Here is a 23149-nt window from a genome sequence, read left to right as displayed (position 1 = left end):
ATAACAGTTAGTATTTCTTAATTGTGCTACTAATTTGTGCAACACAACCAAGATCTAACCTCAATGGAGTTAGTGACCTTTTTTGTGCATTATTTACAACAGGTTTCTTTTCCTTTTTAAACCAAATCCTGAATTATGGTTTGATTCTATACATACTGTAAATATATTTACAAAATACTGTGAAGCTAGATTGCATTAGTAATAAGGCATAGCTGGAAAAAAATGAACAGTGCATTCACTTTTGAAATGATTGTTTGTGCCCAGTATGATGGATTCTGAACACTGTTGCTTGCTCTTTTGAAGCAGATAATTTACGCAAGATCATGCCTGCCTGAGGGACTCTGTGTCGCGTTCTGTATTTCCCTTTTCTATCACAATAAAAGCAGGTGGTAATAAATGTCTTCAAACATCAGGGCTGAGTGTGTAATGACTAAATGATGGTGGAAGAGGAATATACAAAACAAATGATGAATCCTATCTCTGCTGACAAATGACTTTTTGATAAGTTGGCTTGCAATCAAATTAGAAAAGCCTTTCTTTATATTGAAACCCCAACTGAGCTGTTGAACAGCAACCAAAACAGAAAATAAACTACTCAAACTACCGTGCCTAAACAAAAATAAGCCTTCAAGCTGAAACAATCAAAAATTGCTATTGATTCCTACAACTGTTGTGTTCATCTTTATTGATTCAGTAAAGAAAGATAAATCTGGTCCCAAATGAGATTACTGTACGTCAGTGCGTCAGGCAGTGAGACTGGTTTTGAGCCATTCATCACCCTGCGCAATGACCCATGCACCCCAACCAGTTACACTCCTGTTTAATCACATTGCCATCGATGTGATTAACACAAACCTGGGAGTGACAATCATTGACATCCTAAGTCTACTTTGTGCTGTTATGTTGGAGGGGGGTGGGGAACAGAGGCTCATTTGAATATAAGTTTTATCATTTTAATGGTTTTCATTTTCCCCCTAGAGTGCCCAATTCTACAAGCTGACTGCTGAGCAATATCAGAAAGCTGTTAGTGAAGTGGAGTCCAAGTTCAAGTAAGATCTCATATTGTAATTTATCTTTTTTTTTGGTGAACCACTTCTTTGTTTAAAGCAGAAGCAATCTCATGGTGCCTTTAAATGTTATCTGTGCATTTCAGTTCATCCAACAAATATCATGATAGTTACATCATTTCTCATTATATTGATCATTTTCATCTGAAATGAAGCAGCTCAGTTAGCAGCATGGGAGTGTGCACTGCTGCTGAGATTCGCTGCTCACACTGTAGAACCGTGGGGTGGTAATGAGGTAGAACTTAAATAGCACACTATCATTTTATTTCCTTTTCCAGTGATGATTCAGAAAAATGATACTTAAAATTCTGAGGTTAAAGCAGAAATGCTGGAAATATGTTGCAGATCATTCAGCATCTTAAACAGCCTGAGAGAATTCATCTTCAGTGTGAGGAGCATGATCGCAGTCATTATGAATGAATCCCAGAAATATCCTCCCACTCACCTCCCCCTCCACAACCCCACCAAGACGTTACTATCTTTTGTGTCATGGCTGATGTCTGGTGTGTTTCCAGCAATGTCTGTTTTGATGTTAAACATCATGCATTCACTTTTGCTCTTAATATTTTAGAGAAATTTATCCAAATAAACAACCTTGTCATTCTGTTGTGATATATTGATGAAACAACTTTGAGTTATGCCTAAAACTAGTGGTGATTAAAGCTGACTGACTGGAGTGTTACTTCTCAGAAATAACATTCTGTCAATGTCATAGACTTGTCACGGTTTGATATAACTAAGTGGATTTTTTGGACATTTCATAGAGCAGTTAAGTGTCACCCAAAATACTAGGGGTCTGGGTTTGCATACAGACCAGAATTGTTTGTTCATTCTTGCCAAGCACAAAAATCAAAGAATTGTGACCGAAGCATGGCCAATGAGGGACATTAGAGAAAGTAGTTGATTTGATGAAGTGGTATACAGATTTGCCAAGAAAGGCAGCAGAGATGAGGATTGGAAGTACTTTAAATTTCAGCAAAGGACAAAGGGATTAATTAAGAGATTGAAAATAGAATACAGGTGTAAGCTTGAAGGAAATATACAAACTGATTGTGAAAGCTTCTGTAGCTTTGTGAAGATAAAACGATTAGTTAAGACGTATAGATCTATTACAGTCAGAAACGAGGAAGTTAGAACTGGTGACAAATAGATGGTGGTCAAGTAAATGATATTTTAGTTCTGTTTTTGCAAAATCCCAGGAATGTTGGGAACACAGTATCTAGTGAGAGGGAAGAACTGAAGGAAATCAGAATTGCCAAGGAAATAGTGTCGGGGAACTTGATGGGATCAATGGACCATAAATCCCCAAGGCTCAATAGTCCATATCCCAGAGTACCTCAGAAAGTGGCCCTAGAAATAGTGCCTACATTGGTCATAATCTTTCAAGATGCTGTGAACTTTGGAACAGTCAGTGTAGATTGGAGGGGAACTAATGCAACCCCACTAATTAAACAAGGAGATTGAGAGAAGGGAATTATAGATCGGTTAGCCTGACATCAGTAGTTGAAAAAAATGCTACAATGATGTAAAAGATTACTCCAAGTGCAGTCATAATATCAGGCAGAATCAGGATTTGTGACAGGAAAGTCGTGCTTAAGAAATCCACTGGAATTTTTGAGGATGTACTTGGTCGAGTTGATAAAGGGGAGCTTGTGAGTGTGGTTTACTTGGACTTTCAGAAGGCCTTTGATGAGGTACCATGTAAGAAATTAGCATGAAAAATTAAAAATTCACTGGATTTGGATAGTGTACTGACATGGGTAGAGAATGGGTGGCAGGGAACGAAGAGTAGAAATAAACGTATTTTTCTGAGTGGTAGATAATGACTAGTGGAATACAGCATGGATTGGTGCAAGGGATGTAGCTTTTCTCAACAATGTAGTATTAATTTAAATGAGGGAACTGAATGTAATGTGTCTCAAGTTTGCAGATGTCACAAAGCTGGGTAGCCAACTGAGGTATGAGAACAGAGGTATTTTGTGGTAATTTGGACAAGTTGAGTGAATAGGCAAAAACATGGCAGATGAAGTACAAAAACAAAGGTGGGTTATCATTTGAATGGCAATAGATTGGTAAAGGAAGGAGTTGCAATGAGACATGGGTGGCCATGTATGCAAGTCACTGAAAGTAAGCATGCAGGTGCAGCAGTTAATGATAGGAAAGTGATTCAGTAACAGGAACAGTAATGTCTTACTGCAAATGTATATGGACTTAATGAGACCCCACCCAGAATACTGCATCCAGTTTTAGTCTCTTTATCGGAGAAAGAATGTTCAGGTTATTGAAGGGGCATGAAATGATGACTTACCAGACTGATACCCAAAATGTCAAGATAGATGTGTGAAAAGAGACTGGATCGGTTAAGACTATATTTACTGGGGTGTGGAAGAATGCAGTAGAATCTCTCAGAAACACACACAATTCTAATAGGACGAGGTGAATGTAGGAAGGGTGTACCCAATGACTGGGGAGTCCAGAACCAGAAAATAAAGTTGAAGGATACAAGGTAGGCCATTTTGGACTGAGATGAGAAATTTCTCCATCCACAGAGTGATAAGTCTTTGGATGTCTGTACCAGATAGTGGTTGGGGTGAAAATATTGAATGTTTTCAAGAAAGGGATGAATATAGTTTTTAATGCTGAAGGGATCAAAGGGTATGTGGAGAAAGTGTGGACAGGGTTATGAGTCAGACGATCAAGCATGATCATATTGAATGGTGGAGTCAGCTGAAAGGACCAAATGGCTTGCTCCATCAATTCTGTGTGTTTTTGTGTAATAGGTAAGAATGACAGATTTCCTTCAGGAATGCTATTATGACAATCAACAGTGACTAGATGGTCACCATTAGACAAGTTTTTGATTCTAGATTTTATTAAATTCAGATTTCACAATCCACCAAAATGGAGTTCACATGTTCCCAGAACATGAGTCAGGGGTTAGGGATTACTAGTGCCGTGCACCACCATCTCTGTTGGCTATCCTACACAATTTAAAATGTTCTTATCTTGTAAAATCTACAACATAATTGAACCCAAATAGTCATGCTAGTGTTTATGCTGAATATGAGCACCTCTCTTTCTCCTTCATCTTGTCACTATATTCTTCCATTCCTTTCTCCCTCATTTGTTTATGTGGCTTGATCTTAAATGCATCTCACAGTTGATGCACAGTAGAAAGTAGTAACTGCCATGCACCTCTTTGCACTTTATCTGATGAAAGGGAGAAAAATGAAAGCACATATGGACACAATAAATGTGGATAGGGAATCTTACAGGCCAAAGACTTCTAATGGCACCTTGATTTATGAGAGCAAAACCGAAGCATTTGTGAATGTCAGCATGATCCCAAGACTAAGCTATTGAACTACAAACTACCTGCCACAGTGGCACGGGATGGCACAGTGGTTAGCACCCGGGTTCAGTTCCCGCCTCGGGCAACTGTCTGTGTGGAGTTTGCACATTCTCCCCATGTCTGCGTGGGTTTCCTCCGGGTGCTCCGGTTTCCTCCCATAGTCCAAAGGTGTGCAGGTTAGGTGAATTTGCCATGCTAAATTGCCCATAGTGTTCGGTGAAGGGGTAAATGTAGGGGAATGGGTCTGGTTGGGTTGCTCTTCGGAGGGTCGGTGTGGACCTGTTGGGCCGAAGGGTCTGTTTCCACACTGTAAGTAATCTAATCTAATCTAAGTAATCTAATCACAGTGTTTATTCTTACCGTATTAAGTCTCTTGAAGAACCAAGGTCTATAGTGCAGGACACATGCAAGATTGAAAAATATAAGAGAGAAGATGAGTTAAATCTGGTAACAGTTTGGGTTTCAAAAGCTTGTGAAGTGCAAGAGGAAGGAAAAACTGAAAAAGATGCGGAGCTCCACTTTCTTGAGGTCCAAGAAAAAGAAAGAGTGAGTTAGAGCCAGTGCATTGGATCTTGATTTTAACATAATCAGCCAGTAGGAGGAACAAGAACATGTAAGGAGGTGTATTTGAAATTTAGGAGAAGCCAGAGAGCAAGGAAAATTTATAAAACGCACAATTAGTAGCAATGTTCTCATATTCCTTGAATATGGTGCTTCTGTCTTTTTCCTCCTCTGAAATGAGTAAAATGTACAATGCCTGTGATTATATTTATATAAAAATCAAGGTTATATCATGTGTCCAGAGAAGTGGACTTAATAGTTAAGTACGACTACATTGACAGCATTTGATATAATGTAAGTTATCACGAGCAATAATGTGCACTTCAATCTTCGGAAGTCAGAAACGAAGTGGGTCATTCTTGTGCACTGAAAACATTTTCATTATATAAAAGGTCAATTATCTGTCTGGACTAGCTGTCTGAAGTAAACTCCTTAATGTAAATCCAACTTCTTTAATTCCATTTAGACTTCTGTTTTATGAGATAATATGTACCATTGCAACTCTTTGAATAATAAAAGCACCATTAGGAATTTTGATGTTTGTTATTTATTAGGCTTTCCAGAGATATTCCTGATGTGATCCTAGCAGTTTTCATTGAAAATTCACAAAGAGCAGTCTTTGCCAAATGTAACTCTGGATGATAGCTCTATGAAGTAGACAGTATACAGAGGAACGGTATAGAATAATACATTGGACATGGCAGCTATCTCAAATAAATGCATGTATTGTTGTACATTTCAGCAATGTTTTGTGAAACTGAATTGTGAAAAGATCATTTTGTATTAAATGTACTTATCTGTGCACTGTTGAGTACATCTTTCCATTTAATCTGCAGAGTAAAGGTCAGGTACTTAAAGGGTGAAGCTGACATACACATGTTGAAGGGTCATTTGTGCATTCCCTAGCTAGATACTGATTCCTAATATTGAAGAGCTAGTCGAGCAAAAAAGAAATCTTTGAAGAGTTCGGACTGCTGTCTCTGCCAGCAGTGCTTGGCCTGTGTGTTTTCAGCATTTTCTATTTCAGATATTGAACATCTGCATGTTTTTACTTGTTGTATTTTTTGCAAAACTCAAACTATTCTCATAGCTTTGTTTTAGGTATAATTATTACAACTCCAAAGCAAAACAGCTGGTTTTGAAGGTGGAAGGGGTGGGTTAGGCACCTAATTTTGAAGATACTTCATGATATCTATAAAAATCAGAAAATTAACTGTAAAAGTTAGTCTGAATGCCAGATGCATCCACTGGATATGTAAATGGAACTGAGTACTCTCGTGACAACAGCAAAAGATTTTGATCTGCTGGTTACATCAGCACTTAGTGAAGAATGAATACTTTTCTTCATTTCATCCTGTATGACTCCACTCCCACTGGATCACAGGACAGTGATCCCGTGATTCCAGCCATGAATGGTCTTGCATTTTTTCTGTCTTTTCCTTGGTCTTTTTAGAAGTGTTCTCCAAAATCAAAAAGGAAACATTCAGAAACGTCTTCAGCTTCAGAAATTCCTGGAGATTGAATGGGGGATGAGATGATGGACTACGCTCCTTCTAATTTTTCCCCGCTGCTGTGTTGACCCCCAAGAGCCGGCACAGCAATGACTTAAGGAACTAGAAGTTAATGCGTTTGTGTGCTGACTGATGTGCATGGACACTCCGAATTGCTGCGTAATCCTGTGGTTTAGAAGAAGTATTAATAATGGAAGCATATTGCCTCAGTATTTCTGGCAAAATAGTTGTCCTCAAACAAAAAGTTTTTTTTTAATACTTCATATTTAGCAAAGGATGCTGTCAATCAGATGCAAGAATCATAGTCCATGACAAATACAGAAGGTAACCATGATCAACCATGCCAGAAGCTGAAATTGGAAGTTTGAATAAATTTAATTTGAATGCATCGAGCTTTCAATGTGCAAACAATTGATGCCAATTATAATAATCGCTACCCATTCAAAGATTGAAGTTAGAAATAAAATAGTAACTCCTCCTGCATTGAGTCAAGTCAATTATGGAGTCAAATTGTGAGCAAACCCAGTCAGTGGCATCAAGCATCGTGATCTATTCAATTCAATTCAATTCAATTTTATAAATGATATTTTAAAATAATGTCACGAGATCAACTAAATGTAAGTTAACATTATATAACATACTGTCTACTATTTCTCTCAAATATAATGCAGGTATTAAAAATCAGTTATTTATTGAACTCAGTGTTTCCATATTTAAAATAATGGAAGGGAAATATTTTTAAAGATAATGGATAAGTGTGTTGCTTTCAACTTCCTATTCATTGCTTATTCTTCCTTGAATAAAAATAAGTGGTCAGAAAATTGTGTATGCACAAGGCTGTATAGTTTATACTTTTGGCTTAATGCTGCAATTGTTTCAAGGTTATGTTTATTGTGAATGCGCAGAGTGCAATGATGGTGGCAATGCATGCAAAGACATCCTCTGTCTTGTCATGGTCAGCCCACATCACTTGAGCCATTTCAGCATTTGGAGTAATCACGCCATTCTTGGTACTGTGATTACCTGTACATAAAATGCTATACCTGTGAAGTCAATTAGTTGAAAAGCATCAGCTTAATATAAAACTGATTTTTTAAAATAATTTTGGTTTACATAGTGAAAGTTGAACTAATTATCTGAAGATTTGAGCTTCCATATGGTGATTAAAGCAATTTTAGGGTCCTGAATATTTTCATCAAGAGTTATCTGGTTTTAATGCACTCCATTTTGAACAAGCAATGTGGATTTCTTATTAGTTTGATTACAATTTCTCACGAATGGTAATGACATTCCACAGATGTCAAAATCACAACTAACGGAAAGTAGATATCTTCAACTTACAAGTACTGCTGAAACAATGCTTCTGGTATCAGCATTTGTTTCTTAAATTAATAAGTCAAAGCTAATTGAAACAAAGGGATGTTTTTCTTCTCTAGGTTTTCAGGTTATTTTGTGAAAGGGTTCAGGTGAGTATCTGAAAAACTTAAGTGTATTCTACAATCATTTATTAGTGCAGTTTATTAAAATTTGATGTGTCTGTAAGATCCGAGGCCATTTAAAAATGAGCTGTGATCAATAGAAATTGTGGATTGGTTTTTAACAATGACCCCCATGCACTACTGCAGTGAAAATCCCTAGCTTTCAGCAGGAAGCTTAATGAACAAAAAAAGCCATCAAATCTGAGAGTAGATGCAAAATGTGCTGGATCCTGGCATTTGAATCCTGAGAGAGCTGTTACTGCACACAGGCCATTGTGATTTCATTTCCTGCACTTTATTGCTCTGTTTTATAGGGGAATAAAATCGTCAAGTGCATTGTGTTTCATACACTATGAATGATGGAGTGCTAAGGTGTATTATAATTATCAGCATTGCCTAAACTGCAGCAGAATTAACCAGTAGATACAGAATGGTGAATACCTGGGAGTCATTGTGAGGCAGTGAACTACATCTCAGTGCAAAAACTAGATGGAGCTTCTCCTCAGAAGTATCTGCCCGTGATGTTACATTATCAACTTGCAAGGATCTCTCAATATCCAGACACTGGATTTTTTTCACTGTAATTTTATTTTTGTTTACAACTAAGTTTGTACAGTTTTTAAGCTTACTTTAGCTCTTTAGAATATTGCATTCAGTAAAGCATGAAAGTGATATTGTAAGTAAAAAAGGACAAGGTAGCAAATTTCTTCAGTATGGGCAGTGGTAACCTGAAAGTTTATTTGAAGGTTTAAAGTCGAAAGGTTTATGTTTAAAACAAATATATATTAATGACAAATTGTGAGGCAAGTATTTTATGCTTATCCACTGAAAGTGTTGGCTTGCTGATAGCTATGCAGTTGGTGGCAATCCCAAGCTAATCTTTATCTTTAGGCTTTGAAAAGTGTATTCAATCGTGGTAACACGATAATTGTCTGTTTCTGTTCTCGGCTATCCGGCAATGGAATAATCAGACTCAGAAATCCTAACTGGTTGTGCCATTCCTCCGTTGTGCTTATTTGTATCAGCAGACCTGTCATCTAATCTCAGTGCCACAATCTGCTTGGTTCAGCTCATCACTCCTTTAACAGCTGACCAACTGAACTCGTCCCAATAGGTTGTTTCTGAGAAAAATGACTGCAAGATGCACGTTCTGTTGGCCTGTTATTTGTTTTTTCTAACAACTTGTTACACTGAATTTTTTTAAAAAAAAGCTAATTTCATTTCCTCTAGCTGAATTTGCTTCTTGCTTTTCTTCATTGGTAAGACCTTTGTGCAGCTTGTGCATGACCTCTTGCAACCATGGGGCTCGGAAGGCCATTAGCTTTCAGGGCTTTTCACAGTTACATTGTTTACAGCGTTAAAGCCTCCTGTTCCTAATTAGCACTTTGATTAGCACTTTGTAAGATTGATAACTTAACAGAGGGAGAGGTAAATCAAGCATTCCACCATTTTTGACTACTCCATTATATAGTCTATATGTTTCCATTCTTTAAAGACTTAATTGGTTTAAGCCACTATATGGTAAACCAAAAGGTTATTTTTTAATCTCTGAACATTAATGTTTATTAACTTGTTATTTGGTATCCAGTAGTAATGATGATCAAATTTGCATAGTTAGATTAAGTGCAAAAGTATTAGATTGAAATAGTCACATTTCCTAAATGTACTGGAAAGTTCACACAGTGTTTGATAAAACATAATGGTGCACAAGAAAGGCAGAGCTGGTGCTCGTTTCAGCTTTTAGTGATTGATTAGATTCAAGGTTCTTGACCTTTTTTTTTCCTTGAGTAATTGATGAAATGGCAGCTACCAGAAAGGAAGGCTGATTTAAAGCTTTTGTAGCACCATAGACCTTAGCAACATTCTAATAATTGCTTTTCAGAAAGAATCTGTTTGATACAATTAAATTACTGATGCCTTTTGAAAAGATCCCTACCACCCATTAAATTAAATGTTGCAACAAACTTTGTTCAATCATAGTCAATATGATTTGTGAGTGATACTTGTTATTTACAAATGATAAAGTAATGTAGTTTTTACCTTCTTTTAAATTTGACTTTTTGTACTGTTGCAATATTGTGCCTTTGTAATGACTACTTCCAATTATATTCATAAAATTAAGTTTATATGCATAGATAGACTTTAATCGTAAATACCAAACATGAAAATGTTACTGTTTTTAAAGTGATTGAGAAACTGTTACTCCTGAATGACATGTGACTTCCTTAATAATCACTTAGTTAATGTGGTTACTGATCAGTACACTTTGCGGTGAATAATAAGAACTCACCACATTCCATGTCCCATTCGAATGTTGCAGGTTTCAACAAATCCTCTTCAGGTGATTTATTAGGCAGGATTTCTTTGAAGACGTAAAAGACTGCTCAGTAGTCAGTAGAGAGGGTGCAGAGCTGATTCACCAGGATGTTGCCTGGCTGGAGCATTTTAGTTATGAAGAAAGATTATTTTGGCTCAGGTTACTTTCCCTAGAACAGAGCATGCTGAGATGTGATCTGATTAAAATGTACAAAATTATGAGAGGCACAGAGTAGAAGTAGCCCTGGAGCAGGTCCAGAGGAGGTTCATGAGAATGATCACTGGAATGAAAGGCTTAACATTGGAGGAATGTTTGAGGACTCTGGGTCTATACTCAATGGAATTTAGAAGGATGGGGTGGGGGGGAAGTACTGAATGGTCTGGACAGAGTGGATGTTGGGAAAATGTTTCCATTAGCAGGAGAAACCAGGACCTGAGGGCACTGCTTTAGAGTAAACAGGAGACTCTTTAGAACAGAGGTGAGGGAAACACCTTCAGCCAGAGAGTGGTGACTCCATGCAATTCATCGCCACAGAAGGCTGTGGAGGCTAGGTCATTGAGTATATTTAAGATTGAGATTGATAGCCTCTTGATTGTCAAGGGGATCAAAGGTTACAGGGAGAAAGTGGGAGAACGGGGATGAGAAAGTTATCAGTCATGATTGAATAGTGGAGCAAACTCAATGGACCGAATGTCCAAATTTCTGCTCCTATGTCTTATGGTCTAAGTGAAGAAAGCTTTCCCCTTGTAGAGGGGTCATGGGTAGGGGGTATAGATTGCAAGTATAGGGCAGGACATTTAGAGGTGATTTAAGGGATTTCTTTTCACCCAGAAAGTGATTGGGTATCTGGAACTCATTGCCTGAAAGAGTGACAAAGATGAGAACTGTTGCAAAATTGCTGAATTATTTCATGATTTGAAACACAGAATTCAAGTCAACAGGCAAAGTGCTGGAAGATAGGCCTAGAGTAGATGGGTGCTCAGTGACCAGTGTGGGTACAACAGGCCGACGGGACTCTTCCCATGCTGTAAGACTCTGGCTCAGTATCCATGGAAATAACTGGATCATCACCTTTGACAGTTTACCAAGTACCCCACCATACATCATTTTACAGTACATAAAGCACAACTGTTGCATGTACTCTGAACTCCATCTTTAATTAGTTTAATGCCCCGAGAGAGATCATTACAGACAATGGTCCTCAATTTATTTGTAAACTATTCAAGATACATTCAAATTGCTGATTTTCCACATTATCTCAGGTTCAACGGTCTGTTACGTTTAAGAGTAGCAACTCAATGCGACGATTTCCTCACTGGCATAGCTGTTGTTTGGCAGATCAGTACTTAGCAATTTACCAACTCATGGTCTCACTGCTGTTTTTGAAACTCAAGTGGCTTGTAAAACTCCGAGAGAAGATGACCAGTGTGCATGATACAGTGCAGGTACAGAATTGCCAGTTACATTTGAGACAAGTCCACATTCAGGATTTCACAGAAGATACATGGTAACTAACTGAGGTGGTACAAATGTGATTAGAGTTCCTATGAGGTACATTTACATGATGTAGCAGTAAGACAGAATGAAGGACAAACCTGGTCTATTCCAATTTTTCTGCCACCTCCCAGTCCTGGTGTATCATATGCAAGATCCCGAACATTAACAGGAATGGCATAATATTGCTGTTGACAGATGACGGTCAACATCATCTTCAGACAAAGTCACCATCATAAGTTAGAGGCATATGACCTACATGTTATCAAGATTCAGGCTCACTTTTTATTGAAAATAGTAAATCTAAGCACCAGATATAGAAGTAATAAATGGCGTAAATACACAGCAACACCAGTATCAGTAAAATGTTAGGCAATTTATATTTTTCCCACTAGTTTAGCTCAGTTTTTCTTTGCAGTGCACTTTTCACACTTTTTAATGAATTGGCCAGTGAAATCCTGTCCTTTGATTTAATGAATCTTCTGGCAATGCATTGTAAAGTTAAGGGAAATCCCTTGTCACACACATACCTACTTTCAACATTAACAGCACTTGTGTTCATGTGGCACCTTTTAACACAGTGAAATGTTTCAACTTGCTTCACAGCAACATTGGAAAGTAGAACTTGATTCTCAATGGCCATACTAGCCCAGATGGCCAAAAGCTTGATCAAAATGGTAGGTTTCAAATAAGTCACCATTTGGTCCAATGGATCCACACCAACCATGTTTTCAAACTAACTTAGTCCCACTTGCCTAAGTTTGGTCCATATTTCTCCAAATCTTTCCTATTGATGTACTCCTCCAAATTACTTTTAACTGTCATGACTGTACCTGCGTTTAACAGTTCCTCTAAAGGCACAAAGAAAGTCATTGTTTAAACAGGAACCTGTGTAGATCAGAAAGCATAGGCTAATAGTGACAAAGATATATTGAGAGTTAGGACAGGCAGTACATGTTGGATGGCTTGAATTTTACAGATTGGAGAATGTGGGAGATTGAGTCATGTTTTGATTTGACACGAAGGTTTTAGCAACAGATTAAGTGAGGTAAGTGTGGAGTCAGAGCTGGAAATGTGTTGCTGGAAAAGCGCAGCAAGTCAGGCAGCATCCAGGGAACAGGAGAATCGACGTTTCGGGCATAAGCCCTTCAGCTTATGCCCGAAACGTCGATTCTCCTGTTCCCTGGATGCTGCCTGACCTGCTGCGCTTTTCCAGCAACACATTTCCAGCTCTGATCTCCAGCATCTGCAGACCTCACTTTCTCCTCTAAGTGTGGAGTCAGGTGATATTATTAGAGGTGAAAATAGGTTGAATTATAAGATGCCATGGCTGTGTGGTCAGATGCTCATCTTGGGATCAAGTAAACAAATGCAAAAACATCTAGTTCAGCCTCATAGTTGCAGAGGAGAGAAAGAGTCTGGTATCTGGGAGAGCACGGTTTTAGGCAGGAACCAAGACTTCAGTTTTCTCAATATTTATTTAGAGGAAATGTCTGCTCACCCAGTATTGGATGTTGAACCAGCAGCCTGACAATTTGAGAGGCAGCAGAGAGGTTAGGAGAGACAGCAGTGAAACAGAACTGAATATCATCAGCATGCATGTGGCAACTAATGCCATGTTTCTTTATTGTATTTGCTCAGGCCATCATGTTTGTGAGAAATACATGATGGCCAAGATGGTCTTCGGTATCAAACAGGTGCAGGAAGAGTAGGCTTTGCAAGTTAATGCGTCCGCACCAAAAAATTGATCATTGCAACCATCAGGGATCAATGAAGCTTGTAAGTAAGTTCATTCATTGGCATTGTGTGTGCGCAGCAGGCCCTTTTATCTGACACACGAAGGCAAGGTATTTGAGAGTTACAGAATCAATTTGGAAAGTTGAAGGTTATTCATGATTTTATTTGTTTGCTGGGATAGGACTAAGGGGCTGAAAAGCTTATGAGCTACAAATACATTAAGTTCAGCAAGTGTTCATATGTTGAAAACTACCAAAAGCTTGAACTGAGGCTTTGTTATCAATTAAGATTGTGGTTATCTGAGTGAAATTACATTCTGCTGCCATTAAGGTGTATCATTGTGCACAATATTCCTTACAACAAATTACATTCTTTGGCTTGCAATAAGCATGGCTACAATAGACTAAACAGTAAATTATACATGATTCTCTTTATAATCGGCTGTTCAGGGTCTGGAGAGAGAGATTATGGTAGTTTCAGTCATGAATATAGCAAGGTGTCAGTTTCAGTTGTGATCCACACTTGTGTGCTATGGTCAGAATGCTTAGTTTCAATTGGTATAACAACATGTGTCCACATGTGGTAAGTTGTTGAAGAGTCTCATTGGGATTGGATAGGTTAACGTGTTTGCTATCCTTGTGCAGTGAAGTAAGAATGATTCTGTGATCTGGAGAAATGAAAGGCAAAAATAGCTGTTCACATACATCTGTATGGGAAGCTGATAGGAATAGAAAACATAGAAGGGAAAAGATATTATATAGGGTCACAAAGCTAATGCGTCTATGAAGAGTGAAGAATAGAAGTTCCAGGATCAGAGCTAAGGAAATGGAGACTGATGGATATCAAAGTTATCAAATGTATGGTATCATTTAATGGTTGATATATTAAGATTTGTTTTTGATTTGCAGTATTATTCACTCTTGATTATTCTGATATTTGCGGGGACTGTGTGGAGAGTAATTGAGAAATAATACAGTTGCCCGTAGAACCTCTTCCTGTCTGTGTTGTAAACATGTTGTTCTTTGAACCAAGTAGATAACTGACAGTTGCTGTCTGTGCTACAGAACCGTTGAAACACAGCATAATTTGGTGTCTCAGTACTTGTGTTACCATGCAGTTTTGTCATTGGGTCATTGTTCACCTTGCAACCTGACACATGTTGCAAAGCATTTCTTGTACTTTGTACTTTGGCTTTGTTCTATTCTCCACTGACTCAGTTACTGTTCTAGAAGCCCAATGCAACTCCAATACTGTCAGACACTATGGCTACCACACATAATTGTAGTTAAGCAGGAACAATGAGTGCACAGCAACTTTGCTTTCCTCAGGCAAACTCTTCAGAAAGCAGGTAAGATTAATCAAATACAGAGATTTCTATTATTCCTTATGTGACAGAATACTGCCTTTTTTAATCTAACAGCATGTTAGTTGTCAGATCTGTGATAGCAGGACCATTCCATGATGGCTTTGAAAGGAGCCATGAGTATAGTATTTTCATCACCTTTTAAGTCAATTATTGCAATCCTTGTTTGACAACATCTTAATTGATGCGTATTTAGAATATACAGGATTTATCCTGGCTGATGATGGGGTATGATTATGATGAGAAACGTTTACAGAGGAATCTTTGGCAAAAAATTGAAGCAAAATATCTGACTAGTTAGGTAGTACTGGCAGGCAAAATATACGGATGTAAGGTTTTTGTAGATAATAAATATCAAGCTAGATAGTAACCAGTGAGTTAGTCATGGATACTTATTTCATGTTTAATAAGGTAAGAAATAAGAACTTGACTCTCCAGCCAATGGATCATGGCTGATCTGATCTTTGTTTTAGTTCTTTTGTCTTTGGAATTGGATAGCACAACATGTGGCATAGGTGTAGCACAAACCTAACGCTGCAACTGCCAGTAAAGAGATATAAATTCCTCCTGTCCTGGCACTTCATTATTCAGACCATTGCAAGCAGGTGTCAGAACTGCTTGGTAGATTTGCTGAAGTGAATAAAATAACTTCAGTGAGAGAATATTTGCTGACAAAATTTAGCTTACACTTTAGAACTGATAACAGACAGTCAGGATGCAGGTAAATCAATTTGTTGAAACCCTGAAATTAAGCTGTTCCTGTGAAATTCAGTACCTGTTCACCATCAGCTTTATCTGCTGGGAGGTATATCTATGATAATGCTGGAAACCACTTGAGTTTCAGGGGCATGAAACTCAAAGTTAACCTCCTTTCCTCCTCTAAGCTGAAAATTTTCCTTTTTTTGTCACAGACAGAAGTCTGGTCCAAGTCTAAATCTAGGTGTTTTTATGTGATTCCTGACTGAGATAGATTTGCTTTATTGAGCAAGGACAAAAAAAATCAGTCATCTTTTATTTTCTCAATCTTAAAAAGGTGAAATCTCCCTTAATAGTTTATATGTAACAATATAATTCTTTGAGAGCTAGAAACACAGCCTGAATAAGGTATCATCCTGTGTAAATTTAAGTAAATAGCATTGATCCTTTTTTCTCGTACCCAGCTAAGTGTGGAGTGCTCTTTTCTGGCTATAACCAATAAACTTGTCAGGGCCACTTCAGATTCAATACTTTTGCAAGCCAGCTTTGTGACAAAAAGTACAAAAATCCTACATAAATCAGTTCTCTCTGATTTCCCCTGAGGACTTTCAAGACAGGGCAAATGGACAGTGCAAAAGAAATAAAGGGGCCTTTATCATAATAACTGACTTGACTTCACTTTGAGATGTCCTCACAAAAGAGGGGAGCCAACCACTAAGTATCTTAATAGTTGGTGTCGAAACATTAGCAAATCCTTTAGGAGAAGGTCATTCCACAAGCCCCAGGTTTTCCCAGCAGACAGCTACAGATGATGAAGCGATCAACACAGGATGCCAGTACATCATCAGAACCTCATTACACACCATTGTGCATACACAGCTGCTGCAAAGCATTAGGAAGCTTGGATTTAAATTCATTACAGCTCCCATTTAACTTTCATTTCGGCCTCATCCTCTACCAAAAGAATGCTAGCACACGCAGCCCTGTTTGCAGTCATTCCTTCCTCCCTGTACTGGTTATAATACCATCCATTTAACGGACCATTTTAAAAAGCCACACCAAGTCTCCAGGGTCAACTTTTTGTGTACATTTGGGGCTAACATGCTGTAATGTTAAACATGTCCATGAAATTACAACTAGCTTATGAAGATTGATATAACCAAGGTTCAGTGTTAACTTTTTGCTGTCACATTCTGCATTAGTATGCTTATATATTGGTTTTAGCAATGATTTGAGAGGATTGCTCCATGGCACATTTTCATGCTAGCCCTGTTGCTGTTTTCCACAAACATTACACAGCCATAAGAGTATCAAGTAATAACTGTCATCATGTTCGTAATCATCTTCCTTCTGGACTCCCCATTGATGTGTTATGTCTTCAGAGATCGCGAGAAAATGCCTGCAACAATGAGCCAATCCAATGATTTTTCATTTTATGGCAATTGGTCTGAGGGATGCCAATAATATTAATGTTTATCACATGTTCACATTGCATTCCTCAGCGAGATACTGGGAACTCTGAAGTTCTATTAAATTGTAGATTAAGGGATTTGGAATTGAGTGCAAGAGAGACATGTGAGCATGCTTAAAAAAAGTTATGTACAGTTGGCTAATATTTGAATTTTGAAAAGGTGAATATGTTAATCTCTCCTCCCTTCCCACCGCTTTCACTGCCACTTTGGGATTGTTGAACTACTCTGAGAACATAACTCTGAGGATGTTATTGATGTTTTCACAGCCCAAAGAAGTGTTGGCTAATCATAGGAAATTTAGCCGACTTTTACTGCTTGACAGGTATTAGCAAACACTTTTAAAGAGCTCTCCTGTTTTTAATGAACCATCACAATCCATGAAAGTTGCTATTGGTCTTTTCTCGATTTTTCCAGATGTGATGTATAATATCTTGCAAGTTCACATTCATAAAAGTACAACCATCACTACTATGATGTTTGCCGATCAGGTAAAACTTGTAAATTATACTTTTTTAGGGCTGCCTTTATTCTTATGCAAGTCCACAAACATGTTGTGATTCCATTCAATTCCCTTGACTTAGAGTCATAGCAATGCACAGCATGGAAACAGCTTTGCATAGTGGTCCAACTTGTCCATGCTGACCAGATATGCGAAATTAATCTAGTCCCAAGAGCCAGCATTTGGCCCATGTCCCTCTAAACCCTTCTATTCATGTAACCATCAAGATGCCTTTTAAATGTTGCAATTTTACCTGCCTCAATCACCACCTCTGGTAACTCATTTCATACACACTCTCCCCTCTATGTGGAAAACATTGCCTCTGAGGTCCGTTTTAAATCTTTCCCCTCACCTTAAACCCATGCAATCTAGTTTTGACACCCCTACCCTGAGAAAAACACTTCAGAGAACAGATGTGAACCAACCACATTGGTCAAAAAGGGAATCACCTGTAAATCAGATCCGGTAAAGATAGCACATTTCTGCCTCTGAAGGACATTAGGGAACCAGATTTGCCCAATGTTGCAGAAATCATGTTTTAATAATCGCAGTGAGAATTTTTTAAAATTCCAGATTGTAATTAATTGTGTTTAAATTGTACCTTGATGCCGCCACCTCTTGACTGCTCAAGACACCTTCACCAGCACTTTTTCAAAACCACAATCTCAACCACCCAGAAGGACAAAGGGAGCAGATACATGAGAGCACAAACATTCTTTCACTGTCGCTGGGTCAAAATCCTGGAAGTCCTTCCCAATCAGCAATGTGTATGTACGTATAGCACATGGTCAGAAAGTGACTCACCAGCATCAACTCATTGGAGAAGAGGAGAAAGTGAGGTCTGCAGATGCTGGAGATCAAAGTTGAAACTTTATTGCTGGAACAGCACAGCAGGTCAGGCAGCATCCAGGGAACAGGAGATTCGACGTTTCGGGCACAGGCCCTTCTCCCTTTTCATTGGAGAAGAGTCAAGATTAGATTGGTGCTGGAAAAGCACAGCAGGTCAGGCAGCATCCAAGGAGCGGGGAAAATCGACATTCTGGGCTAAAGCCCTTCATCCGGAAGGGCCTTCCTGTTGAAGGGCTTTTGCCCGAAATGTCTATTTTTCCTGCTCTTCGATGCTGTCTGACCTGCTGTGCTTTTCCAGTACTACTCTAACCTTGACTCTGATCTCCAGCATCTGCAGTACCATCTCATTGGAGAAGAGGTTGACTTAAGGGTCATATCACTGGGATAGTAATTCAGAGGCTCAACATAATGGTTTTGAGACGCAGGTTTAAATTTGGCTAGTGAATTATGAGCAGCAAGCTAATCTCAGTCATGGTGACCATGGCAACTGTTGTTAATTCTTGTAAAAATTCATCTGGTTCACGAAAGGCTTGTGGGGAAGGAAATCTATCATCCTTGGTCAGGCATACACATACCTACACACACAGAAATGCAGTTGACTCTTGATTTCCCTCAGTCCAAGAGAATTTAGGGATGGGCAACAAATCCTGATCTTGCCAGCAAACACGCTCATCCCATGCAAGTTTGGAAAAAAAATATTATGGCTCACTGAAGCCCGGTCTGAACTCTGCTAGGGCCACTGAACTCCTGACCTCACTACAACCTTTGTTCAAGTACGGACAAAAGAGCTGGTGTATTTCTTCAGCAATTTCTGAGATTTTAACTGTTCCACTTTGATATTCAAAGGCATTACCATGACTGCAACTTCATTCTCAAAATGATGCAGTTTACTGTTGAGTAGGAACATAAATAGACGAACCGTGTGAACACTGACCAGAACAGGTCAGAAGCTTGGAATTCAGGAATAAGTGCTCATGTCTCAACTCTCCAAAGTCTGTCCACCATCCTTCAAGCACAAATGGTCGAGTGAAATGAAACTTGTCAAGGTGAATACAACTGCAATAGCATCAAGGTCACTGTACATATTGGAACTAATGACATAGGAAGGAAAAAGGATGAGATTCTGAAGGGAGAATATTAGAAGTTCGGCAGAAATTTAAAAAGGAGGTCCTCAAGGGTAGTAATATCTGGATTACTCCCAGTGCTACGCCCTAGTGAGGTTAGTAATAGGAGGATAGAGCAGATGATTGAATGGTAGAGGAGCTAATGCAGGGGAGAAAGGTGCACATTTTTGGATCATTGGAATCTCTTCCAAGGTAAAAGTGACCTGTATAAGAAGGATGGATTGCACCTGAATTGCACCTAATACAGTGGCAGGGAGATTTGCTTGAGCTATTTGGGAGCATTTAACTTAATAAGAGTGGGGGGGTGGTGGGAACCAGTGGTGGGAAATAGTGAAGAAAGAGATCAATCTGAGACTGGTACACTTGGGAAAGGGAACAAGTCAAACTGGGCAGCAGGAACAAAGCAGAGACTGAAGTAAATTAAATTGCATTTATTTGAATGGAATAAACCTAATAGGGAAGACAGATGAACTCGAGGCATAGTTAGGAACATGGCACTGGGCTGTCATAGCAATTACAGAGACTTAGTTCAGGGATGCACAGGACTGGCAGCTTAATGTTCCAGGATACAAATGCTACAGGAAGGATGGAAACGGGGGTGGGGGGGAGGGGTGGCATTTTTGATGAGTGATAATATTATGGCTGTACTTAAGGAGGGTTTTCCTGGGAAAACATCCAGGGAAGTTATTTGGGTGGAACTGAGAAATAAGAAAGGGATAATTACCTTATTGGGATTGCACTATAAACCACCAGCTTCACCCTGCCCTCAGTCAGTCAGCGGGAAATTGAGAAACAAATTTGTCAGGGGATATCAGTTATTTGTAAGAATAATGGGGTGGTAATGGTTGGGGATTTTAACTTTCCAAACAAAGAATGCGACTGCCATAGCGTTAAGTGTGTACAAGAAAACATTCAGAATGTCGATATACCTACGAGCGAAGCTGCGAAACCTGACCTACTCTTGGGAAATAAGGCAGAGCAAGTGACTAATGTGTTAGTGGGGGGAGCACTTTGGGGACAGTGACCATAATTCTATTAGTTTTAAAATAGTGATGGAAAAGGATACAGAGGATCTAAAAGATTAATTTCTAAATTGGAGGAAGGTCAATTTTGACGGTATTAGGCAAGAACTTCCAAAAGTTGATTGGATGCGGATATTCGCAGGTAAAGGGATGGCTGGAAAATGGGAAGCCTTCAAAAATGAGTCTAGAGACAGTATATTCCTGTTAGGGTGAAAGGCAAGGCTGGTAGGTGTCGGGAATGCTGGATGATAAGAGAAATTGAGGGTTTTCGTCAAGGTAAAGAAAGAAGAATATGTCAGGTTATAAACAGCAGAATTCGAATGAATCCTTAGAGTATAAAGGCAGTAGGGGTATACTTATGAGGGAAATCTGGAGGGCAAAAAGGGGACATGAGACAGCTTTGGCAAATAGGATTAAGGAGAATCCCAAGGGATTTTATAAATATATTAAGCAAAAAGGGTAACTCGGGAGAGAAATGGACCCCTCAAAGATTAGCAAGGCAGCCTATGTGTGGGACCTCAGGAGATGGAGGAGATACTAAATGAATATCTTGCATCAGTATCTACTGTGGAAAAGGATATGGAAGAAATAGACTGTCGGGAAATAGATGGTGACGTCTTGCAAAATGTCCAGATTACAGAGGAAGAAGTGCTGGATGTCTTGAAATGCATAAAGGTGGATAAATCCCCAGGACCTGATCAGATGTACCCAAGAACTCTGTGGGAAGCTAGGGAAGTGATTGCTGGGCCTCTTACTGAGATAACTGAATCTTTGGTAGTCACAGATGAGGTGCTGGAAGACTGGAGATTGGCTAAAGTGGTACCAGTATTTTAAGAAAGGTGGTAAGAAAATGCCTGGGAATTATAGACCAGTGAGCTTTACATCAGTGGTGGGCAAATTGTTGGAGGGAATCCTGAGGGACAGGATTTACATGTATTTGGATAGGCAAGGACTGATCAAGGATAGTCAACACTGTTTTGTCTCACTAACTTGATTGAGTTTTATGAAGAAGCAACTAAGAGGATTAATGAGGGCAGAGCGGTTGACATCAGTATGGACTTCAGTAAGGCATTCGACAAGGTTCCTCATGGTAGACTGGTTAGCAAGGTTAGATCACATGGAATACAGGGAGAACTAGCCGTTTGGATACAAAACTGGCTTAAAGGTAGAAAATAGAGGATGATGGTGGAGGGTTGCTTTTTAGACTGGAGGCCTGTGACCAGTCGAGTACCACAATGATCACTGCTGGGTCCACTACTATTTATCATTTATATAAATGATTTGCATGTAAACATAGGGGGTATAGTTAGTAAGTTTGCAGATGACACCAAAATTGGAGGTGTAGTAGACAGTGAAGAAAGTTACATCAGAGAACAACAGGATCTTGATCAGATGGGCTGAGGAGTAATAGATGGAGCTTCATTTAGATAAATGTGAGGTGCTGCATTTTGGAAAAGCAAATCAGGGCAGGACTTGTACACTTAGTGGTAAGATCCTGGGGGGTGTTGCCTAACAGATACCTTGGAGTACAGATTCATAGTTCCTTGAAAGTGGAGTGATAGTGAAGAAGGCATTTAGTATGCTTTCCTTTATTGGTCAGAGCATTGAGTGTAGGAGTTGGAAGGTAATGTTGTAGCTGTACAGGACATTGGTTAGGCCCCTTTTAGAATATTGTGTGCAATTCTGGTCTCCCTCCTATAGAAAGGATGTTGTGAAACTTGAAAGGCTTCAACAAAGATTTACAAGGATGTTGCCAGGGTTGGAGGGTTTGAGCTATAGGGAGACGCTGAATAGGCTGGGGCTGTTTTCCCTGGAGCATTGGAGGCTGAGGGGTGACTTTAAAGAGATTTATAAAATCATGATGGGCATGAATAGGTTAAATAAACAAGGTATTTACCCTGGGTTTGGGGAGTCTAGAAGTGGAGGGCATAGGTTCAGAGGGGAAAGATTCAAAAGGGACCTAAGGGGCAACTTTTTCCCGCAAAGGTGGTACGTGTATGGAATGACCTGCCAGAAGAAGTGGTGGTGATGGTACAATTATCGTATTTAAAAGGCATTTGCTTGGGTGTATGAGTAGGAAGGGTTTAGAGGGATGTGGGCCAAGTACTGGCAAATAGGACTGGATTAGTTTCGGATATCTGGTCAGCATGGACAAGTTGGATCAAAGGGTCTGTTTCTGTGCTGTACATCTCTATGATTCTGTGACTGATTCCAAACCATTCAGGTCAAGGCAGCATGCTTGATTTGCATCCAATCCATTCCTTTACCATTCACTCCCTCCACCACTTACATCATTGCAGTGTGTAATATGCAGCAGCTCATCAAGCCTCCTTGCAAACCAGTGACCTCTCTGATGAGATCAGCAGATGTTTGGGAGCACCAAACCTACAAGTTCCCCCTCCAAGCTGCTGCCCATCCCACCACACTCCTGTCTCAGAACTATATCATTGCATTTTAACTGTATCTTGAAACTTACTTCCCAATAGCTTGACACGTATACCTTTCCCACACATACTGTACTCTTCAGGGCACAAGTCGGTACTCCCCACTCATGCTTGTAGCTTGTTGAAGCATGTGTTCACATTGTGTTATGCTACTAAATATCTG

The 23149-nt window shown here is 39.2% G+C and overlaps 1 protein-coding gene across 2 annotated transcripts in view; it reads left to right on the top strand.

The window, feature by feature from the left end:
* chchd3a (coiled-coil-helix-coiled-coil-helix domain containing 3a) overlaps nt 1-23149 on the top strand; it is a 231677-nt gene that overhangs the window by 183026 nt on the left and 25502 nt on the right. For both annotated transcript variants that reach the window (XM_043714036.2, XM_043714037.2), the window contains exon 6: nt 979-1049. In XM_043714036.2, the coding sequence (XP_043569971.2) occupies nt 979-1049 (71 nt within the window). The remainder of the gene's footprint in view (nt 1-978; nt 1050-23149) is intronic.

This window comes from Chiloscyllium plagiosum, unplaced genomic scaffold (assembly GCF_037043375.1).
Source record: "Chiloscyllium plagiosum isolate Xiang-an unplaced genomic scaffold, Cpla_swu_hap1 HiC_scaffold_23, whole genome shotgun sequence".
Taxonomy (NCBI): Eukaryota; Metazoa; Chordata; class Chondrichthyes; order Orectolobiformes; family Hemiscylliidae; genus Chiloscyllium; species Chiloscyllium plagiosum.
This window is presented reverse-complemented; position numbering and strand designations above follow the sequence as displayed.